This window comes from Myodes glareolus, chromosome 14 (genome assembly GCF_982192425.1).
Source record: "Myodes glareolus chromosome 14, mMyoGla1.1, whole genome shotgun sequence".
NCBI classification, from domain to species: domain Eukaryota; kingdom Metazoa; phylum Chordata; class Mammalia; order Rodentia; family Cricetidae; genus Myodes; species Myodes glareolus.
The window spans coordinates 58,221,320-58,244,669 of record NC_142039.1 but is presented as its reverse complement, the minus strand read 5'-3'; the positions used below and the strand labels follow the sequence as shown (position 1 = coordinate 58,244,669).

The window sequence follows — 23,350 nt, the reverse complement described above, 5'->3', positions numbered from 1 at the left end:
AAGCAGTGATTTCAACACAACAACGGTGTCTGTCCCAATAGCTATCCAAGTTATCTGGAAAGGAATGAGCAAATCTTTGTAAAAATAAACAAAGTATTTAAGAAATGGCTTCTGGGAGATTCTCTCAAGAAACCCACACCCGCGCTCTCTGGTGTCATACTAAATGTCTCTTCTTGCCTCTTATGCTTAAAATCTATATCAAAGCATCTTTATTAATCTCACATATATATGCACAGTATCTTAAAGAATATTCACAATATTCACTGCAATGTTTGCCTTTGGGGAAGGAAGTTTTACTTTCTTTATTTAAAATATACGTTGGAGTTTTGCCATGGGTGTTGGATCCCCTGGAACTGGAGTTACAGACAGTTGTGAGTTGTCATGTGGGTGCTGGGAATCGAACCCAGGTCCTCTGGAAGCAGCTAGTGCTCTCATCCTCTGAGCCATCTCTCCAGCCCCAGGAGGTAAGTTTTAATGCTGAGGTGATGGATTAGAAGGAGAGTTTCATTTTAACGTAAACCCCCTTTGCATATTTTTAGTAATTAAACAACACGTCTTGAGTTCCTACCCAAGGAAAAAATATTGATTCTTTACTTTTGTTTGTTTCAAAACAAGGCATCTTCTGTAGCCCACTATGCCCTGGGACTTGTTATTCAATCTGCCTGGGGTGTATTTAAGGTCTAGAGAGTAGGTTCAGCTGTGTGGAGTCTATTGCTAAGCCTTAAAAGCTTTTAAAAAATAAGTGAACCAAGCCACTGTTCACCTGAAATAATTTCCTTGAAGCATGAGCACATTTGTACACCATACAGTGTTTGTGCTCTTGGTCAGGAGTTTCAGTAACGAGATCTTGGGATCAAGATTCACACTTGACGTAAGTCTCATTAGCCATGAGCCAAAATTTCCAACTGAAACAGTTCGTGTTACCCCATCCCCCCACCCCGAGGCACTCCCTCCTTTCTTCCCTCTCGTCTTTTTAGTATTTTGAGACAGAGTTTCTCTCTGTGGCCCTGACTGTTGTGAAACTCACTTTATAGACCAGGCTGGCCCCAAACTAAGATATCCACAGTCCTCTGCCTCCTGAATGCTGGGATTAAAGGTGTGCCCCACAGACACTTGGCTCAACGGAAGTATTTCTTTATGGAAAAGGCAACAATAGTGCACTTGTACAAATTGAGAAGTACTTCTTTGTAGGTATAAGACTTAAATGATAATTTCTAAAAGACTATTTAGTTTATTTGGGATAGACATACTCAAAGCAAGTTTCTTTGAGAGAGAAATGGAAAATTAATCGTCACTGTTTGGTTTCAGGGAAACAGGAATTTACCCTCTGCACCAATCCCCTCACTCTTTCCCATCAGCTCTGGGACCAAGTTCATGCTTTGTGAAGTTTCGTGTTGTGAAGGTTGGGTTGTTTTATCCAGTGCCAAGCTTGGATTAGTGGTCAGCTGATCTTACTTCTCCCACAACGCTGGGTATATAAGAACAGCCTTCATGGGGTGAAGGCAAGGTCTCCAGGCAAAGGCTGATTCGCCACCCTTTCTCAGACAAATTAAGGCAGTGTATCTGGGCGTGAGGTTGGAGATCCTGTTTGAAGACGACATTCTCGTGTACTTCTTATGCACAAATCGATGAATTTTGCTAACCACTGTCAAAAACAGAGGGAAATTTGTTAAGACCAAAAAATAAACCCACCACATATGGTGAGGCATGCCTGTAATCATAGCATAAAGGAGGCTGAAGCAAGAGAGCCGGGTGGTTAATTTGAAGCCAATATGGAGTTGGAAGTCAGCAGAGAGATTGTTTCTTGTAGAGAAAACAGCAAACCGAGGCCTCTGGCCTTGGCTTTACACTTGTGATCAAGACAGTGATTGTGACTCTGGTCCCCACAACTCCCCTCCATTGACCAGAAATGCACAGACTTATTGATTACATGGGAACCACACAATGCCAGAGATAAATTCCTAGCAAAAAGGGCTTTTTAAAAAATTATTCAGAGACCAGAGAGATCACTACTTATAGGGCCACTGGGATTCAGGTGACAAATATTGTATTCAACTAGAAATGCTCTAAAAAGGTGACATGGTTTTGAGCGCACTGGCATCGTGTTCAGAAAGTTTTCGGTCTCAGATTTTCACATTAGAAGTGCCTCGCCAGTGAAGTCTATGCAACGTCCCTAAATTGGAATGAATCCGAAACACTTCTGGTTCAAAGCATTTCAGAAGAGTTAACAAAGTGACATGGGGGAAACTTTCAAAGTAGTGGGTTCTTCAAAATGAGTAAAGGATGGCTTATTAAAATATGGATCGGCCTGACTTCCTAGATTTCTCAAAAAAATATGGATTGGCCATAGTTATCAATATATATATCAATATATATATATATATGAGAAGCAGAATACATCTCATTTTTGTAGTGCTAGGACACAAAATCAGGAGAGTTTGGAAAAGAGAGTACTGTTCCTTCCTCAGGAGCATGATAGTTGGGATGAATTAAAACAAGACACAAACTGCAATGTTACCAGTACATAGTCACATGTGACCCCTCTTAAGACTGATTTGTGGTTTAATTGAAAAAAATACCAAAAGTGCTCTTTTTCCAGTGAGAGGGTTCAGGCTGCTGTTGAGAGGTTAGGGGGCTGTTGGAAAGCATAAGCCTATTGCAGGAAAATTAAATTCAATTAAAAAAAAAACAAAAAAACCTTGAATCAGAAATGGCCTAGAATCAGGAACACGAGGCACAGGACATTTTAACAAGAACACATAACATTTTAATGAGGCAACCAATAGCCTCTTACTCTCTAATGGGCTGAAAAATATATTCAAGTTAGTTACTGTCAAGTACTGCACATGGCTTACTGGATTTTTCACTGAGTTTTACAGACCACATCAGTTCTAAGAGTCATGTTTTCTTTGCATTTTGCTTGCACGGGACAGGTCAGGGCCATGACAGTGTCTGCACCCTCTCCCTTCTATCCTATTCCGCACTCTATTTCACGCACATCTAACTCTACTCTCGCAGGTGCCAAACGTCTCTAAAAGTGGGATGATGCTCGTGTGGCTTTGGCATTGCCATGGCATAACAAACTTGAAGAAAGACTAATTTTAGCTAGCAGTTTCAGGAGAGTTCAGCCTGTGGCTGCCGGTTCCACATGCTCAAGCATCCTGAGGGTAGGATCATGTGGCGGGGCAGGCTCCTCGTTATTAAGCAGAAAGGCAGCAGACAGAAGAAAACATAGAGAAGACAGCGGTGTAGGATGTAGGTCCCAAGGAGAAGCTCTCAGTGTCCTGCTTTCTAGAGTACCTAGAGGCCCAGTCCTACCTACCTTTTGCCACCTCCCAATAGTATCATTATCTTGTGAGTTTATCAGGGGATTAATCTGGTTACTCAATCAGAGCCTCAAGTTCTAATCTTTCCTAGAGAAATTGTCACAGAAGTTCTAGGGTTGTGTTTCACCAATGTCCTGGGCATTTCTTCATCTAACAAGTTGACAAATAAGATTGGGTCCCACAGCTTATTTACCCAATGGGCCTAACTTGCCTGATATGGCTTCAGATGTGCCAAGTCCTAGGTAAAGTAGGATTGCCTAGTCACCCTAGTGTGGTACTAGCCAACAACACAGGCACACGGAATTAAAAAAAAAAAAAACAATAGAAACACGATGAAAATTTTACATTCTCTGTGACACTGGTTACATTTCAGGTGCCCAGTGACAATTTGTAGTCAGTCGCTATGCCACTGGTCAATGCAAAAATAAAACTGTCCACATTGTAGAAAGTTCCACAGGGGTAGTGCTGAGCTTGGAGGTTGTTCCTTGCAGTTTTGTACGGCTAGCATCCTTTAAAGCAGCGCACTAATCATGGATCGGGCCTTCTCCTATGATGAGGATAGTGCATCAGTGAGCACACAGGGCCCACTGTACCAGGAGGCCTGCAGTGAAGGGTTTTTCAGAGTTTCAACCAGGCTTTTGTCTCTGTGCCCTCGATCGGCTTAGCTCGCAGGAATGCATGAACACCTGCTGGCACTCAGTGGAAGTAGGGGCATGACATAACAAATATTTAATGTATCAGCAAAACACATCACTTGACCCTTTTTAAATCTGTCCACTAAGCATGACAGTCACGTTCATTGTCTTGCATTTATCGTATCTCCTTTGATGTGCTGTACTGCACAGCTGATGGCTGATGTGGCTCACAGCTGAGGGAGGGCCGCCATGAGGGAATCTGCTGTGGACAAATGGGTAACTTGTAACTCCATTGCAACCCTATCCCAAGCATCAGTTGGGTGACAGCTATGTCGTGGTCAGAAGTCAGAAGGGCCAGCCCTCTTCCCGAGGGCAAAGGCAAATTAGAATCAGAAGCAGAGATACACACTGCCTGGGTGTTTGAAGATCCGCTGCTGAATGACCTCGGTGTGTGCGCAGGGGTTTGTTCACTTCAAAAAATGTTATTGACAATAATAAAACCTGGTGTTTATTGGGAGCTTTCCAAAGGGCAGGCTCCGATCTGCACACTTTCCCTGGGGAAGTGTGAGGCAATACTATGGGAATCAGAGCACTGGAAGGAACCTTGGGGAAAAGGTGACGTTCCATTTCTGAATACTTCTAATAAAACCATCGTTTAAGCAAAGATAAACTCTCACAAATTATTTGTGAGAACCTTATAATAATGTAGATGATGGATTTTATTTTACTTTTTAGAATGATCATTTTGTTTTGGGAAATCTTAGGATTTTGAAAAAAATGCAACCATAGTACGCAAAGTTCCGATGGTCTAATGGGGCTCTGGGTTGAGATAAACACTGACTCAATTTCTGCCAATTATTTATCCTGGGAGCCTGGATCAGTCATTGAACTACTCATGTGCATACTCAGATGGATTTCTTCAACTGTCAAATGACACAGTACTGTGTGCCTTCATGTTGTAGGAAGCAAAGACACGAGCGACTGTGTGAGAAGTGCTTAGTTCACCTGAACCACTGGTGTGCTTAATAAACATCCCTTTTTATTTATATGAATGGCATATTTACTTTAATAATTTTATGAAAATCATACATAATATTAAATGGACACTTTCTTTTTATACTTACTATAATTCCCTTTTCTTTCTTAGTTCGTTCTTTTTCTAGGTAGAAGGAACTCTTGGGGTTCACATCAAGCCAGATGGATCCACCACTTTTTGTTTTGTATCATTAATGTCCTTTTTCCTATTTAAAGAGACAGAGGGAAGCTAGATTTGGGACACCCCTGTCTCTGTCATTCAGGATGGTTTAACAAAACACACTGTGAACTAAGTAGCTTATTTGGTCTACCAGAAACTTAATTCTGTACAGCCATGGGCGATGGGAAGCCCAAGGTTAAGTTGCCTGTCCGGTCCGTTATTTGTGAGGATGCTGACCCTGACCACATCCCCACATGGTAGGGAGAGAGGGAAAGGCTTTCTATGGTTTTTTCTTATAAGAGCATTGATCCTATCAGGAGAGTTCCCCAAAGACCCCATCTCCAAGTACCATCTCACTGGTCAGTGGAGTTCCAACATAAGGATTTGGAAACAGAGGGCACAGAGTCCGAGGCATCCATGCAGGGTGGGAAGCTGGAATGTTCTAGTCTGTTCTGTTCAGGGACTCACTGGCAAGGGAAGGGGGATTATGTAGCACTGTCGTAGGAGCTCAAAGCCTGGGGACAGCGACTTTCTCTTTGGTGGAGCTACTGATGACCTACCATCTAGCTTCTTATTGTCTACTTCTGAGCTACAGAAATGGGTGGTGTGGTGGAGAAACTGGAGCATCACTGTACCCATTTCCCTTATGTTTCTCAGTTTATCAAAGTCATGTGGACCATTTCCATCTCCAAATAGAAAACAACAACAATGACAAGAACAAAGCAAGTTTCCCAATCAACTGTGGGATCTATGTAATGTGTACTTCTTTCATCATTGGTTTAACATCATGCCCACCACCTGATTTCTTAAGGACAATGGTTAAGTGAAACAGAGGTGCCTGGGAAGAAAGTAGAACACACAAGCGCACAAGTGTGGTTTCCTCAAAGAAAGAAAAGTCTATTAACTGATCATATTTGGGCTACATATTCAAAATTGGTATCTTGAGTCCCAAGAATTTGAAATGTTGTTGAATACATTTTAATTTTTCACATTTCTTTCTGCTCTCCTTAAAATCCTTTCGATGATAATTTGACCTCTGTTTTACCTAAAACAGAGATGTCAACACCAAACTGCTGTTCTTTGTACCCTACCTTTTATGACCTTAACTCACTAGCATGCTGTCTCATTCTATCTCTCAGACTTAATGATAATTTACCAACTTCAGACTTCAGGCCAATTTCGGTTGCCCTTTTCAGTTCCTGAGAAATACAGCAAGGGCTAGTGGGAAATTCTGGATCATCATGGTCTTAACGGAAAGCCCCAGATTAAGAATAAAGGTTTTCCTTAGTTTTGAAAGCTATTGTTGGCCTTAAGACAACTGAGACATATTCTTGGAAATGGTTCCCTCCGAATATTTTCTGGAAGGAATTTAGAATGTTAACAGTAGGGAGTCTCATGGCAGAACTGGTACTTTACCACGCTTTTGACGGAAAATGTATCTCCAGAATGTTCCTGTAGATGCACCTCCCAGGGCCATACACATCTTGCAGGCCATACACATAATTCCTTCAGGTGGCAGCTGCAAAGACTACCATTCCAAATGATCTTCCTATCATAAAACCTAGCGTATGTTAAATACTTACAGCCCTGGGAGCTGTGTCCAGAACCCATGTGGATTGTCTCATATAATGAGCCCAGCAAAGCTGTGACTACCTTCATTATAGTTCTACCTTCATTTCACAGTTAAGGGAACAGATACGAAGTTTCGTTGCCTCACAAATGGCCACACACATGGGAAGACTCGAACCCATGATCTGAAGTCAGAAATGTGACTTTGGAGTACACGCTGTTGAACAGTTGGGAAAATAGTTTTCTCTTTGGAACCCACACGTTTTCAGAAGCCAACATGCTAACCGAGTAGTGCGGTCCAGCTGCACTGAAGCTTTTCCTTGGTTTCTGTCTCACCCTTAGAATCCTAGCAGCAATTTCCCTGATTGGAAACAAACTTTAAGCAGCAACTGGACAGGGACCAAGGATTAGAGTTTCCTGATTGGTTCTTTGGCTACTGGACCCAGGGTGCTCTCTCTTTTCTCCCAATCAATATCTACTTTGAAAAGACAGCCAGGCTGATAAGATTAAAAAAAAATAAAAAAATAAAACAAACAAACAAAAGCATGGATGCTCATACTAACTCCAGTAAAAATTCAGAAAAGTATACAAAATCTACTTCCTGTTAAGGCTGTGGTGGCAAGAGTAGCTTTGGCAACAGAGCCCTAAGACATTGTCAATGAGCACAGTGGAGATACTATTGCCTCTCAGAACCGAGAAGACATCAACACCCAGCTATTCAACCAAGAGTATAAGAAAAATGGCCTCTGTGGAAAATAACTCTGAAGTCATGGAGCTAAGTGTTATATACTCCCAGTTTGCACCTTTTCCTTATCCTTTGTGTCGTGACTTCCTCTGAATCTTAAGAAATGGAAAGAGAAGAAGGAAAGGCAGAAGATCATGTTGGAGATTTTGACATCTTTCAAGACAAAAAAAAATGCAAGGGTGAGCCAGAGGTACAGGACAGATGTGGCTCTGGACATCTAAGAACTAACTACGATTCTGTCCAAGGAATTCTTATCTGTGAGACATCTTCATCACCGGAGGTCCAAGTTTCAAAGAAGCCTGCTTTTGTTGAAAGTAATAAAGAGAGCTGGATTTAATTTCATCTAATTTGTTTTGGGCACCTAGGAAACAAAGGGAAATCACTCTTAGTACCCTCAGACTGTGAGAATTCTATTCTAGATAATACTGAGTGACCAAAGATGCATGTGGGTCCATCAGAAAGCATGATAAGGAAATAAATAATTAAAATGTATTGCAACAGACTTGGGAGGAGGGCAGAAAATTCCTTAAGAGTGCTGACAGCTTCAACTTCAGCTACTTTGTGAACAAGTTTTCTGCCTGGTTTCATTTCATTTTTGTGTAGTTAGAGAAAGGCATTTTTATTTATAGTACACAGGACATTTAACCAAAGCAACTCTTCTTGACCAAATGCATGGAAACAGTTTTTAAGAGAAGGGGCTTTGTAAAAGCAGGCACTGTTCTTAATTTTTGTGGAAAAAAAGTACTATTTCTAGGTAGGCAAGCAAAACCTTTCACAAGGCCACATGATTATCTCTTCAGCAGTCTAGAAATAGAAAGAAACTAACAAGCCAAAAAATGAGGTATGATGATCTTTGGTGATGCATCTTAAACTAACTGTAGGAGTACATGTGATTCTAGAAGAATGTAACTTTGAAATTTAATAGTTGTAATTCCTTAATAAGGGTCACTTGTTTGTCAAGAGCTACATCAACCTCTGACCTGGGTTAGTAAGGAAATTGGAGCCTGTTCCGTTGTCAGCATCCAGTCACAACTGTGGGCAGATGCAGGAAGAGGAAAATGAAGCTTGTCCATTGGTTCTCAAAGAAATGGGTACTTGAAGTATGGCTCTGCATTCTTCTTCCACAAAGAGGATACTGAATTATTCTGACTTCTAGAGAGGCATGGTCCTCAACTGGAAGTGATTTTTCTTTCCCCCAGAGAACTTTTGATGTCTACAGACATTTTTTGGTGGTATACCAGGGATAGCATTGGTATTAGACTAACCAGGATGACCAAAATAGACACCGAAAATAAAGTTGTCATCAGAACCAATAGATGTCAGGCAAGGGTGCACATTCCAAGCACCCCTCCCCCCCACACAATAAATGTAATAAAATCTTATTAAAAATGAAGTAAGTCAAACTGAAAGACAATGATAAGAGGGGACTTTTAAGCACCAGGAAGACAACAAATGAGGTGTATGAAAATCAGGAATAACTGATAGGAGTAGGAGGGATTATCTCACTCACTGCCCAGCCCTTGGATGGGTGGAAGACTCAAGCCCTGTGGATAAGGAGTGAACAGCATACAGCTGTTAATTCAGCAGCAATATCCACACAAAGTTGAAGTGGAGATAGGGGCAAGACAATATGGGAAAGTATGGGAGATGAATGGGTTAGCCAAAACTATGGGTATATGAAGCCTTACAGAAATTACTGGCTTATAAGTTAATCAAACAGTGTAATATCTATTAATGTATGTTGAGCAGAAGTACGCTCCAGGGGTAGACAATGTTGCCATAAGAGACTGGATGAGTTACCGAATGTAAATGTAAATCTCAATGCCATGCATAGGCTATATCCCTATGAGTTATTTGTCAGAGCAGCCAAGAGGAACCCAAGACAACACAGGCTATTGGCCTTGATCTTGCTTGCTCAACTTAACTAGATAGTAAGACACTATTGCTGAATACAGCACTGATTTTGAATGCAGGGCATGGAGAAATCAATCTTGACTGACTAGGAAGCTCTCCCTTGCTTGCTAGTTTAAATGGTGCCAAAAGTTGCTATGCAGAGCTCTGGGGCAGAAAATATATAAATGACCTCACTCAGTACTGGACCCAGCATGCTACAATACCGACTTGCCTGGCAAGATGAGTTCACTGGTGCAATAGTGGCATTGAGGTTATGGAATTAACCAAGCATATTCTGATTGGATATGAGGCCTACTCTACACCATGGATTTCAAACCTGGCTAATCATAGACCTTAAAGGAGAGCCTACTGCTGCTATGTTAAATGGGTGTGCTGTCAAATTGTACTTCAAATAGTTGTGCTTATCAGTTCACAGTGGTCGTGATGACTTGCACAAGACTGGCACAAGATCAAACCAGTCAAAATTCCAACACATGGAGGGGGGGAGGGCCACTGAGGCTCCATCCTTGGAGAGGGAAATACTGGCTCTAGATGATTTCTGAAGGAAGGAGAGTCACTCTCCTTTAGTGGCATGACCTCTGGTCAATCCCTCATGTTTCAGGGTTGATCCCTTACCCATGTCCATATGGGTAGCACTGATTGAACTCAGGGGTTTATAATTTTTTTTTTTTTTAAAAAAAGGAGGGCATAAAGTTAGGAGTGAGATGAGGTGGTGGACATAGAGGCAGGTGGATGGATACAATCAAAATACATTGCGTAATGTATGAAAATTTCAAGCAATAAGTGAACAAAAAATTCTATGGGGGGGGAAGGGGAGACAAACACTGTCTCCTTGCCTCACCAGCTGCAGGAGAAATAGATTACCATAACAATCAGAAACTTTTATTTGACAGTTTGGCAGGCTTTTCCTGATTGGTCATAGGTTTCATCTTATTTGCATGTCCATATTCAGCCAATGAGGACCCAGTGGTTTAGGAAAATCAGGTTGCTTAAGGCTTCAATAACAATCTCTCCTTCACTGTTGGACTCAACAGAGGAGGCCAATATAAATTTCAGAGCCAAGCCAGTTGTTGGTGACAACAGACAATCTCTAGCCAACAGCCACTTTCATTATGCACAGGATAAGAGTAATTCTTCTCTTGTGAATCCTACTCGATAATTAGAAGATGTAGCATCAAGTGAGACAAGACTACTTACTATATTTAAAAATAGCAAAGATAAAGAGGTAAGAATGGAAGGATGAAAGGAGGCCATATTTCAACTAATATAAAACCGTATATACAAGCAGAATATAATAAACTCTGTATGTAGTCATGTCCAGATAGTCAAATGGACACACTCAAAGCACTATAAATAAATTAAGATGGAATCTTAAAATGTATTCAAGTAACATAGAAAGTCACAGAAGCAGGATCAGAGGTATAAGACATAGCAGAAACAGACTGAAAGCAAAGAATGAAATGGTAGACAATTAACAGGTAGCAGGTACCTTAAAACACAAATGGCATAAATACCACAATTATAAGACAATGTTCAAACAGTAGGTGCATACTTGTATTTCTAGCATTTAGTAGGCTGAGACAGGAGGATCATGAGTTGGAAACCAGTCTGGACTACATAGTAATACCTTGTCTCTAACTAAGAAATAAACAAGCCAAAACATTGCCCAACCATGTACTATCTACGAGAAACTTTCCTTAATTTCTACAAGCAGATAGATTGATGATACTAGGAATTAAAAACTATAATACATAGTCATTAGAATCTTTGGCCACCATCCCTGAATTATTAATAGCTATGAGATGTTGGGCAAGTTCCTTAGTCTCTCTGAGTTTTAATTTTCTAATCTGAAAGACCAACTGATCTCAAATGTCTTATTTAAAAAAAAAACTGATCTAAACTCTCAATGTGAGTCAATCTCATGCTTGTAAACAAGATGAGCTCATTGGACCTTCAGCTAAGAGTGCCCCTGTGAGACTCCTGTCAGTGACCCCGTGTCCTCTCAGGGACTATGGGGCAGTGCGCATAGCACTGCAGTCCACCCAAGCACAGCTGGAGGACAGCAAGGGGGGTTCATCTCAACCAGTGTGCCCAAAGCAGCAGGCACAGGAGGAGCTGAAAAAGCGATTACCTTTAAAATGGAGGAAAACCAAGAAACAAGCTTCCGTGTTTTTCAACACTGGCTTAGTTCGGAGGCTAGAAAACCCATGCATGTTCTTTCTAAAGAGACTTTCAAAGGTTACCTGAAGCTACAGAGTTTTAGGAAGCGGGGCGCTTATGTTGGCCTCTCAGAGAAACAGGTACTGTTGGTTGTGGTAAAAACACAGTTCAGCGGGCTAGCAAGCCATCCTATCTCCTTTCTTAGCAGTGAACAAGAGCTCTTAAGGTTGGGAAATCCTCCGGGAGATACTGGTCTCCCTGTTCTCTAACTTGAACTGCATATCTCTATCTCTTTCTCCCTCCCTCTCTGTCTCTTCTCCATCCCTCTGTCTCTGTCTCTCTGTCTCTGTCTCTGTCTCTGTCTCTCTCTCTCTCTCTCTCACACACACACACACACACACACTTATTCTAGAATCATCCCCCTTTCAGAGAGGAACTACAGAAGAAGACAGGGTGAAACAGGTCCAGAGGCACCAGGGGTTTGGGAGAATATGTGGAACACCAATAATGAGAGCATGTAGCTGGGAGCCCAACGGCCCCCTTGGCGATTATCAATGTACCATGATGCAATGCCTCAATTCACAGTGGATCCTTGTGAGCACCTGGAATCTCCCTGCTGTCTACATAGGCTGGGGATACAGAGGTGTCAGACATCACTGGAAGAGTCAGAAGTTCATTGCCTGTCTCAGGATGCCCCATCTTATTTGGGGAGGCTAATGTGAGACCAGTCACCCTGGGTGGGTGAAGTTAATCAGCTCTTGAGGTCCTGGATCAGCTTTCAAGGAAACCACTCTTCTTAAAACAGTCCTGCGAGCTGACCAGGTAGGAAGTTAACTGAGTATGTACCCAAGCTTCCACTGAAGTCTGGGTCCCCTTCCTCCTTCCTCTTTCTGCCTTTTCACAGGGCAACTGGCCTTAGAATAAGTCCTGAATTTGTCAGGATGAACAGTTGCTCTTACTATGACCTGTAATTTCCCTGTTGCCACAAGTCCCATGGAGGATACTGGCTGGGTCAAGCTCCACCAAAGGGGCTCAGCATCCCATTGGCTGTACCAACTGAGTACCTAAGGCAGCTCCCTCTTATACAGATCGAATGATGAAATCCATGGAGTCTGGATAGGAAATATTCTAATGTGGCTGGCAGTGGGGTTACTTCAATCTTTTTCTTCTATAGAATGACTGCGTTTCCAATGATTTCCTCGATACATTCAACCCTAGTTCTGTCTTCTGTATGTTTAAAATGACAGAATAATATGCAGGATAATTTAAACTCCATTACTATTTTATGCATATCCCCATTATAGCACTTATCACATCTTGCTGTAATTTTTTGTTTACATATCTGTCTCTTCCACTTGGCTTTGAGCTCCTCCAGGACTTAGGCTACGATTTGACTCATCTTAGATTCTGCCTCCTCCTCTGTACACAACAGCTTAGGGCTCTGAACATAGTAGGTTTTTAAATGAATGAGCCAGCTTTCAACAATCAAATATGCCTGCTATGCATGTATACATTTATCCATAGATATTTTTACTGTAATTATTTGTTTTTGAGAAAAAAGTAAAACATTTATACATTTATTGTACATAGCCTGAAGTTCTAAAGTGTGTGTATGTACAAACGGTTAAATCAAGCCCATTAATAGAAGAATTACTTTTTGTATAAATGCACATACCTTTCGTGGTAAGAATGCTTAAAATCTTTTGGCAATTTCCTTCTTAATGATTGAGTTTATTCTTTGGCAACTTGCATATGTACATAATGTATTCTGTTTACTTTCATTCCCACCCTCTCCTGTCTCCTTCCTACTGTGGTTACCGACTCCCTGCTCCTTATAGGTCCCATTCCCACATTCTTACCTTTTTGTTTTGATTTTAGTTGGGACCATCTGTGTGGCCATGTCTGGAACTATCCATCAGAGCAGGGATTCTCAAACTTCCTGATGCTGCGACCCTTCAATAGAGTTTTTCACGTTGCGGTGACCCCCAACCATTAGATTATTTTCATTGCTACTTCATAACTGTAATTTTTCTACTGTTATGAATTGTAATGTAAATATCTGTGTTCTCCCATGGTCTTAGGCAACCCCTATGAAAGGGTCATTTGACCTCCATAGTGTTAGAGGGCTGAGGTTGGCTCAAGTCTGGCTACTTCCTGCAGGCATGGGCAATGTGGGAGAGGGGAGAGTTGGGAGTTGGCATGCTCACACTCAATGAGAGGTGTGGCTGGGGGCGGTATCTGGGTTGCTGTCATCCTGGAGTCCTCAGGCAGCTGTTTTTTGAGGGAGATGAAAAGGTAGGTGGCTAGAAGAAAAAAAAATGTTATTATTGGCCCTATGAAATGGGGCTAGCCATAGGATAGGTATGATAGCCGATAATACAATAGCAATATGAAAGCAGATGATATGATAATATGATAGTATGATAACAATAGCAGATAAAACCAGATTTCAGTTGGCAGGTGTCCTTGATCCAGAAGAATAGCACTTTGTGGGTTGATCTTGGCCCAGGCACATCTTGGTATCATTGCAAAAGACTCAATGTCATGGATGAAGTAATAAGTTAACAGTATCTTAAGTTGTCAAATGCATTAGACAGCTCTGGGAGGGACAAATAAGCAAAAATGAGACAGCATTTTAGCTATGCAGGCAATCCCAAATCCTCTCCTTGTCTTTGGAGAACAATAGTTCTGGAAGCAGTGCTTGCCAGTCTGCCAAACCCAGAGGCAAGGCCTTGGAGGCAGAAGGTCTTCTGTCTTCTTGGAGGAGCTAAAGGGTGCTGCAGAAGCTGGCGTGTATGTTAGAGGCTCTTTTTGTTAAAATGCCATACCCTCAGATCTGTAAAGACACTTAAAAAGTACTATTACCTGTTATTTAAACTGGGCATATAAGCTAAATTTAGGTGTATATTTTATCCATTAAGTTATAGTTTACCAATGCTAGTAAATGTAAGATTAAAAGGAATATTTTAATAAGTCAAATAATCTTAAAATGAGCACACATGCACACAGAAACATTTATAAAGTTACACAGACATACTGTAGCCACATTATTTTAACAGAGAGACAAATCAAGCACTTTTGGAAACCTGTGAAGGCAGGCGGCAAAAGTCAGAAAAGCATAGAGGTGATCCCATTAAGGACCAGACTAGCAGATGCTGCAAGAGGGACAGGGCAGAAACAGATTTTTTAAAATCCCAGAGTGAGAGAAACAGTAAACAGCTGGGAAGGAGAAAGGGGACCAGAGTGATCCCCAAATAGCAGGCAGGGGCCAGGGAAGCATAGCAAACAGCTGACGGGTGAGCGCCTTTTTGAAGAATCAGCAATGGCTTCCATTGTCCTCACCTGCCGGTGGAAAGGGAGTCGGGTTTAGCACCCCGCCTCCCATCCAAAACTGGACGGGAGCCAGCAGTACCTTCGGGCGCCCGGCAGAGCCCCACAGGCAAAGGAGAGGGAGAAGTGGGGGTGGGACAAACCGTGGGCTCAGCAGAGGAAAGGCAGAAAGTGGGGGCAAGAGTACGCATCCAGAAACGGTGGGTTACGAAGTCTTAGCCCCAATTTAAAAGGATTTTTCTTGTAAAAGCTGCTCAAGAGCATTTGAGTAATGGCTTGGAATTTGTAAGGACCCACTTTAAAAGTCTATGCCCAATGAGACTCAAGTCTATTGCGATGCGTCCACCAAACAGAGCCCGTGAGTGGAAACGGGGGACATCTCCCCACACCCAAGTGTCATCTCAGCAAAAGTCTGGCTTTTGCCATGGGTCAGGCTCCCAGCACAGTCCGTGGCTTCAACAAAGACCCAAAAAGCAAATGGGTCACCCCAGGGACCCTATCGGCATAGAGCAAAAGAAGGGGAACTCAGCGAGTCCAAAGCAAAATCTGGTGGAGAGCTTGGGCTATGGACATTTTCCAGCACTGCAGCACTGTACATCTCGGTGGAACCTCTAATATGTTAGGAATATTTCCTAATGGAGCCTCTCTGCTGACACAAAAAAATCCAATCAAACCAGACTAGACTGAATCAAAAATGCAAAAATGCCCACGTTTAAGGAATGCCGTGTTCTCAGATGGTCAGGAGTAGGGCAGGGGGAAGACAGAGGGAGAGCACTTGTAAAACCCCAAGCCACGAGTTCCTTTTTCTGATACAAGCCTAAATACCCTGTGGGAGTGGTCCTGACCCTCCCCAGGGAGTGGTCAACACTTGGCAGGCTGAGAGTTGGAATCCATGTGCTTGGCAAGTCCCAGACCAGTGGCTGGGGTGACACTTCCAACTCAATATTACAATGATGGTTAGTTGGTGGCGGTGTATGCCTTTAATCCTAACACTTGGGAGGCAGAGGCAGACAGATCTCTGTGAGTTTGAGGTCAGCCTGGTCTACAAAGCAAGTTCCAGGACAGCCAGGGCTACACAGAGAAACCCTGTCTTGGAAACCCATGAGAGAGAGAGACAGACAGAGAGAGAGAGAGAGAGAGAGAGAGAGAGAGAGAGACTCGGGAAGGGGGACACTGAAAGAGCTGTAGGTGGCGGGGCGAGAGTGATGTGTAGTGCTCATAATGAAGTTCTGGGAAAAAGTTATTAAACAAAAACAGATAATGGAACATCCACGACCTAGTCAATTCCTAGCAAAGAGTACTTGCTTGCTAGATAATTGTTCAATACCAATATGAATTTAAGTTAAAAATTCAGATCCCTGTCTCCTGAGAGTGTAGAGCTACAAGGGAAGCACTTTGTGAATGTAGCTGTCTATGTAGTGTTTGAAGAATGAAATGTGTATGTGTGTATCTGCATTATTTCTTCTTAAAAATTAAATTCCTGCCAGCTTTTAAATAATAAAATTTAGTTATTCCCTTTCTCCTCTATATAAATACAGATTCTAATTCTTGAAGAAAGGAAGAATGCAGGCAAGATCTGAACTAGGCCTGTGTTAGTTTGAAATTAGTAGCTAAGAAAAGGTCACATTTTTTGCTTGTTAAAGTATACCTGTGCATTAGTTATCAGAGCCCTTGCCCAGCATGGAAGCCCTGGGTTTGAACCCTAGAACTGAAAATAAGTTAGGTGTGGTGGCCAGTAATCCCAACACTTGGGAAGCAGAGGTAGAAGAATCAGAAATCCAGATGTTTAAGGTCAGCCTGGGAGATGGGTCAGTTGGTAAAGTGCTTACTGGCAAAACACCAGAACTGGAGATTAATCAATAGAACCCACATATAAATGTTAGGCATGGTTTTACATGCCTGGAACCCTAGAACTGGCATATGGATGTTAGGTGTCCCAAGGCAAAGGCTTCCAGATACCTATTGATATATCTGATGCTGGCTGTCTGGTTCTCCCAATATCCCTCAGTCTCTACCTGTTACAGGGTCTTCCTGGCTGCCATACCCTTCCCCCTACCCTAAACTTCTCCAGCCCAGGGAGCAGACTGGAGTCCTTCCCCCAGCAGTTCTTTCTTATATAACCTCAGCCATTTTGGCTAGAGTCCTCTTGGCCTCTTTGCCGCTTGGTAGCCTCTCAGTTTCTGATGTCCTGCCTCTTAATGCCTGGCTCCCTCCTCTCTTCTCTGCCCTCTTCTCACAGGGCCCAGGTCATTTGCCAGGCACACTCATTCTGGACTCTCCCAAACGCCTCTATTTCTGCCTGTGCTCTCCCTTATACCTGTAATAAAAACCCCAACCCCTTAGGGGCCGTCATCTCCTCCTTTTATTTGTTTTTCTTTTTCCATTCAGTAAGGGCAAGAGGACTCTGGGGTTCACTGAGCACCCAGCCTAGCCTACTAGATAAATTCCAGGCTAGTGAGAGACCTTGACTCAAAGGAGGCAGATGTGTTTCTAAAGGATGGCATTTAAGACTGTCCTCTGGCCTCCAACATCCATGTGCACAAACAGAAATACACCTGTGTACCCGAGTGTACCCCTGCCCCCCCCCCACCAAACATTAAAATGTTCACCGTTATCTTTAGCTACATATAGAGTCCCAGGCCAACCAACAACAACAACAGCAAAAGTAGCAAAGCTCTACCCAATACCACACCTTTGGGCAGACATCTAAGTGTGTCGTGAAAGCGGATCTGATCATCCATCTAGGGATGTTACATTGTAATGCAGATGTGGTTATAATCTAGATTCCCTTTTGGTGACAGTTTTAAGCCATGTTTAATTAGAAAGTGCAAAAAACGCAATTTAGAAGCTACATAGTTTTTACCTATATATATCACACATTTTTATTTATTTCAATGCTGACAATTAGCTGTAATCGCAAAACAAATATGAAATACAGTACAAACACATTTAAACGCATCAACATTTATGGGGGGTCTCCTTGATAATGACATATTTAGCAGTGAGAAGCCCATCTCTGGGTCTGAACGCGCACCAGAGATTTGAGTTTTTATCTTCTCCGCCTTCCCATCTTTGCCTTAATCTTCATTCACCCCTGGTCTTCCACTGGAGACTGAGAGACTTTTCTGATGAGATAAATACATAAGAGGAAGCAATGACAAGGGAGCCAGCGGGTATACAGAGCAAAGGTTTCTCTGTGCTCTAGAGACCCACTGGCAACCAGCGTGGGCCTACTCTACCTCCTCACTGCTTGCCCAACTCATCCTTTTAGTTTAAACATCATCACAGTATTTAAAGTGCTCAGAGAACTGGCATGCCTAAAGCGCGCAGAGCCATGCTCACAGGTGAAGGAGATAGCAATGTTATGTGCAGTTTTAGCCTAGGCAATGGAATTTTGCAGAGTGCTGTCCCCAAGTCCTGGATTGCTCTCCCCAGAGTGAAGGGTTTCTGTTTTAAATGTTCAGGCCTTACCCAGACTCATGGGGTGAGAGAAATCCCAACTCTCCAAGTGATGGTTTTAGTGAGAGGTGTAGGCTATAGGTAAGTCCTGAGGACATTAAGACAGAGCCTTCCCAGACAGTATTCTAACCCCAACAACATCCACAGGATCTGTTTTGCCCCCTTTCCCATGAGAGGCCATGGTGAGAGGATTATACGTGTTAACCAGAAAATAAACCTGAACCAGACACAGAACCTGCCTGTGTCTTGGTCTTGTAATGCTCACCTCTAGAAACAGGAGAAATAAATTTGTTTATAAGCCTACAACTCTGTAATATTTCATTACAGCATTTCCAGCAGACTAAGAAATGGCTACCCTGCAGACATGCTGGCTCAGGACCACTCTCCCCTTGCCTATGAGTCCTAATGTTTGGTCTAGTTGACTTTTCATAGATAGATTAGCTCTGGGTTTCTTTGAGTTCCCAAAGCTCCTCGAAGTTCTTTTTCTCAGTTCTTGTAAACCCTGGTGACGTCATCAACAGCGTCAACTGCAGAGTTCCCTAGCGGCGCCAGGGGCATTTCGCAAGGAATTTGTTCAACCCTCAAGTCAGTTGCCCAGGGAAACAAACTGGTGATGTCACAAGGCATGCCTCTTGCGGTTCTCCTTCAAGTCCCTTCTGCACTGGCTGAGGTAGGGTCCTGTCCATTGCTCTCCCAACCCAACTGTGTCTTCTATTCCCCAGGGTGGTGCCAAAACCCTTGCTTTCCCCACTCAGCCTCGTCTATGCTCGTTCTATGCAGAACACTGGCCACAGCTATCTCCCTATGCTTCTTCCCTCTGGGCGCATAAATGGTATGCAAATGGAATGTCTAGACATCTTTTGTTCTCTAGTGTAAGGGTGGGGAGATTGAGACTCCCTTGAGTCAGTCCCTAGGGGGATCAAAAAAAAAAAAATGGCTGTTTCAAGCTTGATAATACCTCAGAGGTTTCACAAGTAGAAAGACCACACCTGATTCCCTTATCTTTCTTTGGGCCATAAACACACCCAAGTCTCTACTTCCTGATTTAAGAGAAGCTCCCCTTCTTTGAAGAGACACCTCACAACCTTTGACCTTTCTGAGCAAATGAAAAGGAAGAACAGAGGAGGCTTAGAGAGACGTCATTTGTAAGAGGTTATTTAGCAGGCGGTGCCCTGTTCCAAGTGCAACTCTTCTTTGTTGCTCGCCTCAGAGCTGTTTTGAAATATATGCAAATCATCAGGTTATCTAACTGCAGCTAACTAAAAGATTTCCTCCCAAGGTTATAAGAAAAGGTGCCTAAGGGAGAAGCACGACCCAGCCTGTGTTGAAACTCACTCCCAGAGGACTTTGTTTCTACAGCTCTCCAGTCTGAGCAGAGAGAAGCGGTGGCTCCCAGGACTCAGAGGCAAAACAGAGAGCAAGCACACAGCTTCCAAAACCATGACGAAGACAACCACTTGCATCTATCACTTCCTTGTTTTGAACTGGTACATCTTCCTCAATAGCTACATCCCACATATTGGAAAGGATAATGAGAAGTTAAAGGAATTCCATGATGGCGGACGGTCAAAGTACTTGACGCTCCTTAATCTGGTAAGTCTGTGTGTCTGCATCCGGAACCACGTCGAGCTTTCCCACGTACTGTTTTACTAAACACAAGTCCCCTATATGTCTTCCTTCTTCATGGTTGGTGAGTTTGGGGCTTCCCCTGTTATTTAGCAATTTGCTCGGAGGAACTCAGTCTGGAAACGCTCCATAGCTACCGGGGTGTCTAATTGTAAAATGCTCTCATGCAAAATCTCTTGGAGTCCAACTAGGGGAACACGGGCTTGAGTACAAAACACGGGGGAGATCTTGAGCCCTGCCTGGGACTCTGAAAAGAAGGCAGAGTTGTCACATGTTGTGTAGGAAGTGTGACTTCCACTGGAGGAATAATGTCCTTTGACAGCACACAGCGACTCACAGATTTATCTAAGAAAAGCAGGCGCGTTTGCCACCTTTCTCTCCCACTACAATTTTTTATAGGCTCAAGCTCCATCTGAAAGGAGAGATCACCCGAGCGAACAACCAATACACAATTTCAACTATTTTAAAACCAAACTTTGAGCTTAATCCCTTCTTGCCTTCTTAACCTGACTGGCCACGTGCTACTGAGCAAAGTCTGAAATGACTGGGAGAAAAACTGCCTTGTAAGAAGGACTTTAGGGGAAATAATGTATTTTTAACACACACACATATATGTTAAAGATAAAATTGGAGCATCTTTCAGACATAGGAATTGACATTTAAGTCTTTGTCGCTGTTGCTAAAATACACAGTTCCATAAAACCACCTGGTTTCAGAGAGCTGGAAATAATATTCTTGTTTTCAAGATTTATTTTTTATTTTATGAGCGTTTTACACGCTTTGCCGACATGCATGCATACGTGCCGCATATATTTCTGACACTGAGGTTTGTATCTCTGTTGGGTCACATGGGGCTGTATGTCTATCCTTGTTTAATTATTACTCAAACTCAGGCCCCAGTATGGCCCTTTTACTGCCCAGAATTACGGAGCAGTGGAACAGATTTTGTACACAGGTCCATAAGCCACCTCCCTGACTTCTTTTGGCTTTCAGTGCAATTTCCCCCTTCATTTTCTGTCTACTAGCCTATCCTACTTTGATGCTGTTTTAAAATTATAACATTTTTATTTATTTTGTGTGCATGGATGTGTGTAGGTGTTGGGGTCGTGCGTACCACACTGTAGAGGTCCATGCACAACTTTCAGGAGACAGCTCTGTACTCTCACTGTTTGGGTGCTTAGGATTGAACTGAGGTGGGCATGCTGGACAGAAAGTATCTTAAAGAGAATCTCACAGGCCCAAATCATCTCAGAGTTCAATCTCGTTTTCTGCCTTCCTGTCAAATTAGCCACCCAATCAAATCCCATTTGTTTTCCTTTTGGTTGGACCCGTCTTCCCCTCCCCCACATCCCTGCCTTACTCCTTGTCCTCCTTCCAGACTCACTAATTGGCATCCGAGGACCACGTTAGCCCTGCATCGTCCTTTCCTCCAATGTGCAGGTTCCAGATTGATCCCCCTAAGATTTTTTTGTATTTTTCATTAATTCCTTTTAACATGGTGGCCTTTTGGGGTGGGGGGAGAAAGAAAAAAGAAAAAAGAAAACTCACCTCTTAGCTCCCCTTCTTCCCAGGAAAGCTGGTGTCTCTTAGAGAAAGGCCTCTGTCTCACCAGCTATTCCCACAGATGTCCCTCCTCAAGTCTCTGCTCACATCCCCCAAACAAAGGCCTCCTGGCCTCTGTTCAGCAGTTTGCTTCCCCCACAGGCTTCCACAGACCCCCTGAAATCCCATGTCCGGTAGCAGGACTGTTTGCTAGTCCTCTCCCTTCTCTTATGTGAACAGAGAAAACAGTTGAACTCTTACTAGGTCAAAACCAGTTCTACCTCATAAGCCCTTATCAACCCAGGCCACTTACAGTTTTCTGTCCTGTTTGCCAGGAGGGCAGGGCGTAGGGCACTCGCGGAGTGGAACTTTGCTCCCTTAGTCTGTTGTAAGTGTGGCTGTGTTTTCTCCTTTGCTGAGTTGATAGCTCTCTGGCAACTTCCGGCCCCAGCCTGTGAGCAAAGGAGACATTACCTGGAATGATTCCTTTCTAGACTTCATGAATATTCCCCACACCTGACAAAGATGGGTTAAGCACCATTTAGGGGTACCATTCCAGAGGAGTTTTTGAGTACTGTGGTTCTAATAAATGTTTGAACCTCAAAACTTCTACCTCTTGAGGTCTCACAGGTTTATTTACGGGTATTAGTTTTGAATGGATTTATATTTTGTTTGAAATAAATTGGCCTAGCTGTAGAGGTCTCCTAACTTACTCTAATACCCATGTTTATTTTACTTCACCTTGGTGACATCAGTATCCAATCCAACTTAGCAGGAATTGTAAATTTTATTATATTGTATTTTATTTGGTAAGTTTTCTGCCTGAATGTTTGTATGTGTTTCATGTGCACGCAGTCCCTGCAGAAACCAGAAGATAGGCAGATCTGAACCGTCACCTAGATTCTGAGAACTGAACCCAAGGTCTCTGTAAGGGCAGTAAATAATTGTTAACTACTGGGCCACCTCTGTAGCCCATCAACTTAGCAGAGATTGTATACCCCTTCTTTTAATTTATACTGTTTAGTTAATCAAACATAACTATTTTAATGCCTTTGTAATATGCCCTGTTAGTCATGCTAATCTGTGTGTTTTCTTGTGTTAGCATACAAACTAAATGGGTGTCATTGAATTTTCATACAGGCTTTGTTTTTGTTGATCCCCACACTCCCTCCTCTGCCCTCCTACTCTCTCCCTGCCCCCTCTCGTCCCCCCCTTTGTCCCCAGTAGCCTCATTCTCCTTTCGTGTCACATGCACCACTGTCCTTGTTTTCTTCCTCTCCACGACCTCTCTTCCTCCCTCCCACAGCCCCTGTTTAGTTTCTTGACTTAGACGCTCCAGCCCACGCGTGGAAACGGTGACATCTGACAGGTGAAGGAAAACCTGTTGCGTTTTGTCTTCCTGTGTCTGATAGACCTTTCTGTTCTGCCACCTTTAGTTTCTAATCGACTGAGTGCACCTCTGCCTCCCTGTTGAATAACAAAGCCTGTCTTATTACAAGTCAGATTTTAGAACGTGGCACTGTTTTCCTCCTGAAACTGCCCCCCAGGGATTCCAGAAAGAAGCCAGAAAAGCTGCCAGAGGGTTGGTGGCTGGTAGAGTGCTGGTAACTAAGAAGAGGAAGGCAAGGGGACAAGAAAGTCAGACAGAGAGCTTGCCCCAGAGAGAGTGTGTGCTCTGGTGGTTGAGTCCATGATGTGCACCCCGGGCTGAGGACTTTATGATGTTCGTTTCCACATTTGCTAAACAGGAACAAAATTAGAAGCTAGCAGCATGACCATAAACTTAGAAGGCCATCCACTTGGTGTAAGGAGAAAGGATGGAAGGGAGATGGGGAGCTTGGAGTTATCT

At 43.0% G+C, this 23,350-nt stretch overlaps 1 protein-coding gene and 1 long non-coding RNA gene across 4 annotated transcripts in view; one reads left to right on the top strand and one right to left on the bottom strand.

Annotated features, from left to right (window-relative positions):
• Positions 1-23,350, top strand: part of Adtrp (androgen dependent TFPI regulating protein) — an 86,172-nt gene that overhangs the window by 2,498 nt on the left and 60,324 nt on the right. For 2 of the 3 annotated variants that reach the window (XM_085699419.2, XM_085699420.2), the window contains exon 2: positions 19,693-19,926. In XM_085699419.2, the coding sequence (XP_085555545.1) occupies positions 19,774-19,926 (153 nt within the window). In that variant the 5' untranslated portion in view covers positions 19,693-19,773. Of the gene's footprint in view, positions 1-18,984; positions 19,004-19,692; positions 19,927-23,350 lie in introns of those variants that run through there. The other variant, XM_048419729.3, reaches the window with a different exon arrangement.
• On the bottom strand, positions 1,209-21,808 carry LOC125390718 (uncharacterized). The gene is made up of 2 exons (XR_007228864.3): positions 21,508-21,808; positions 1,209-1,645 (listed from the first exon to the last, which is right to left on the bottom strand). It is a non-coding gene; the product is annotated as an uncharacterized LOC125390718 (long non-coding RNA).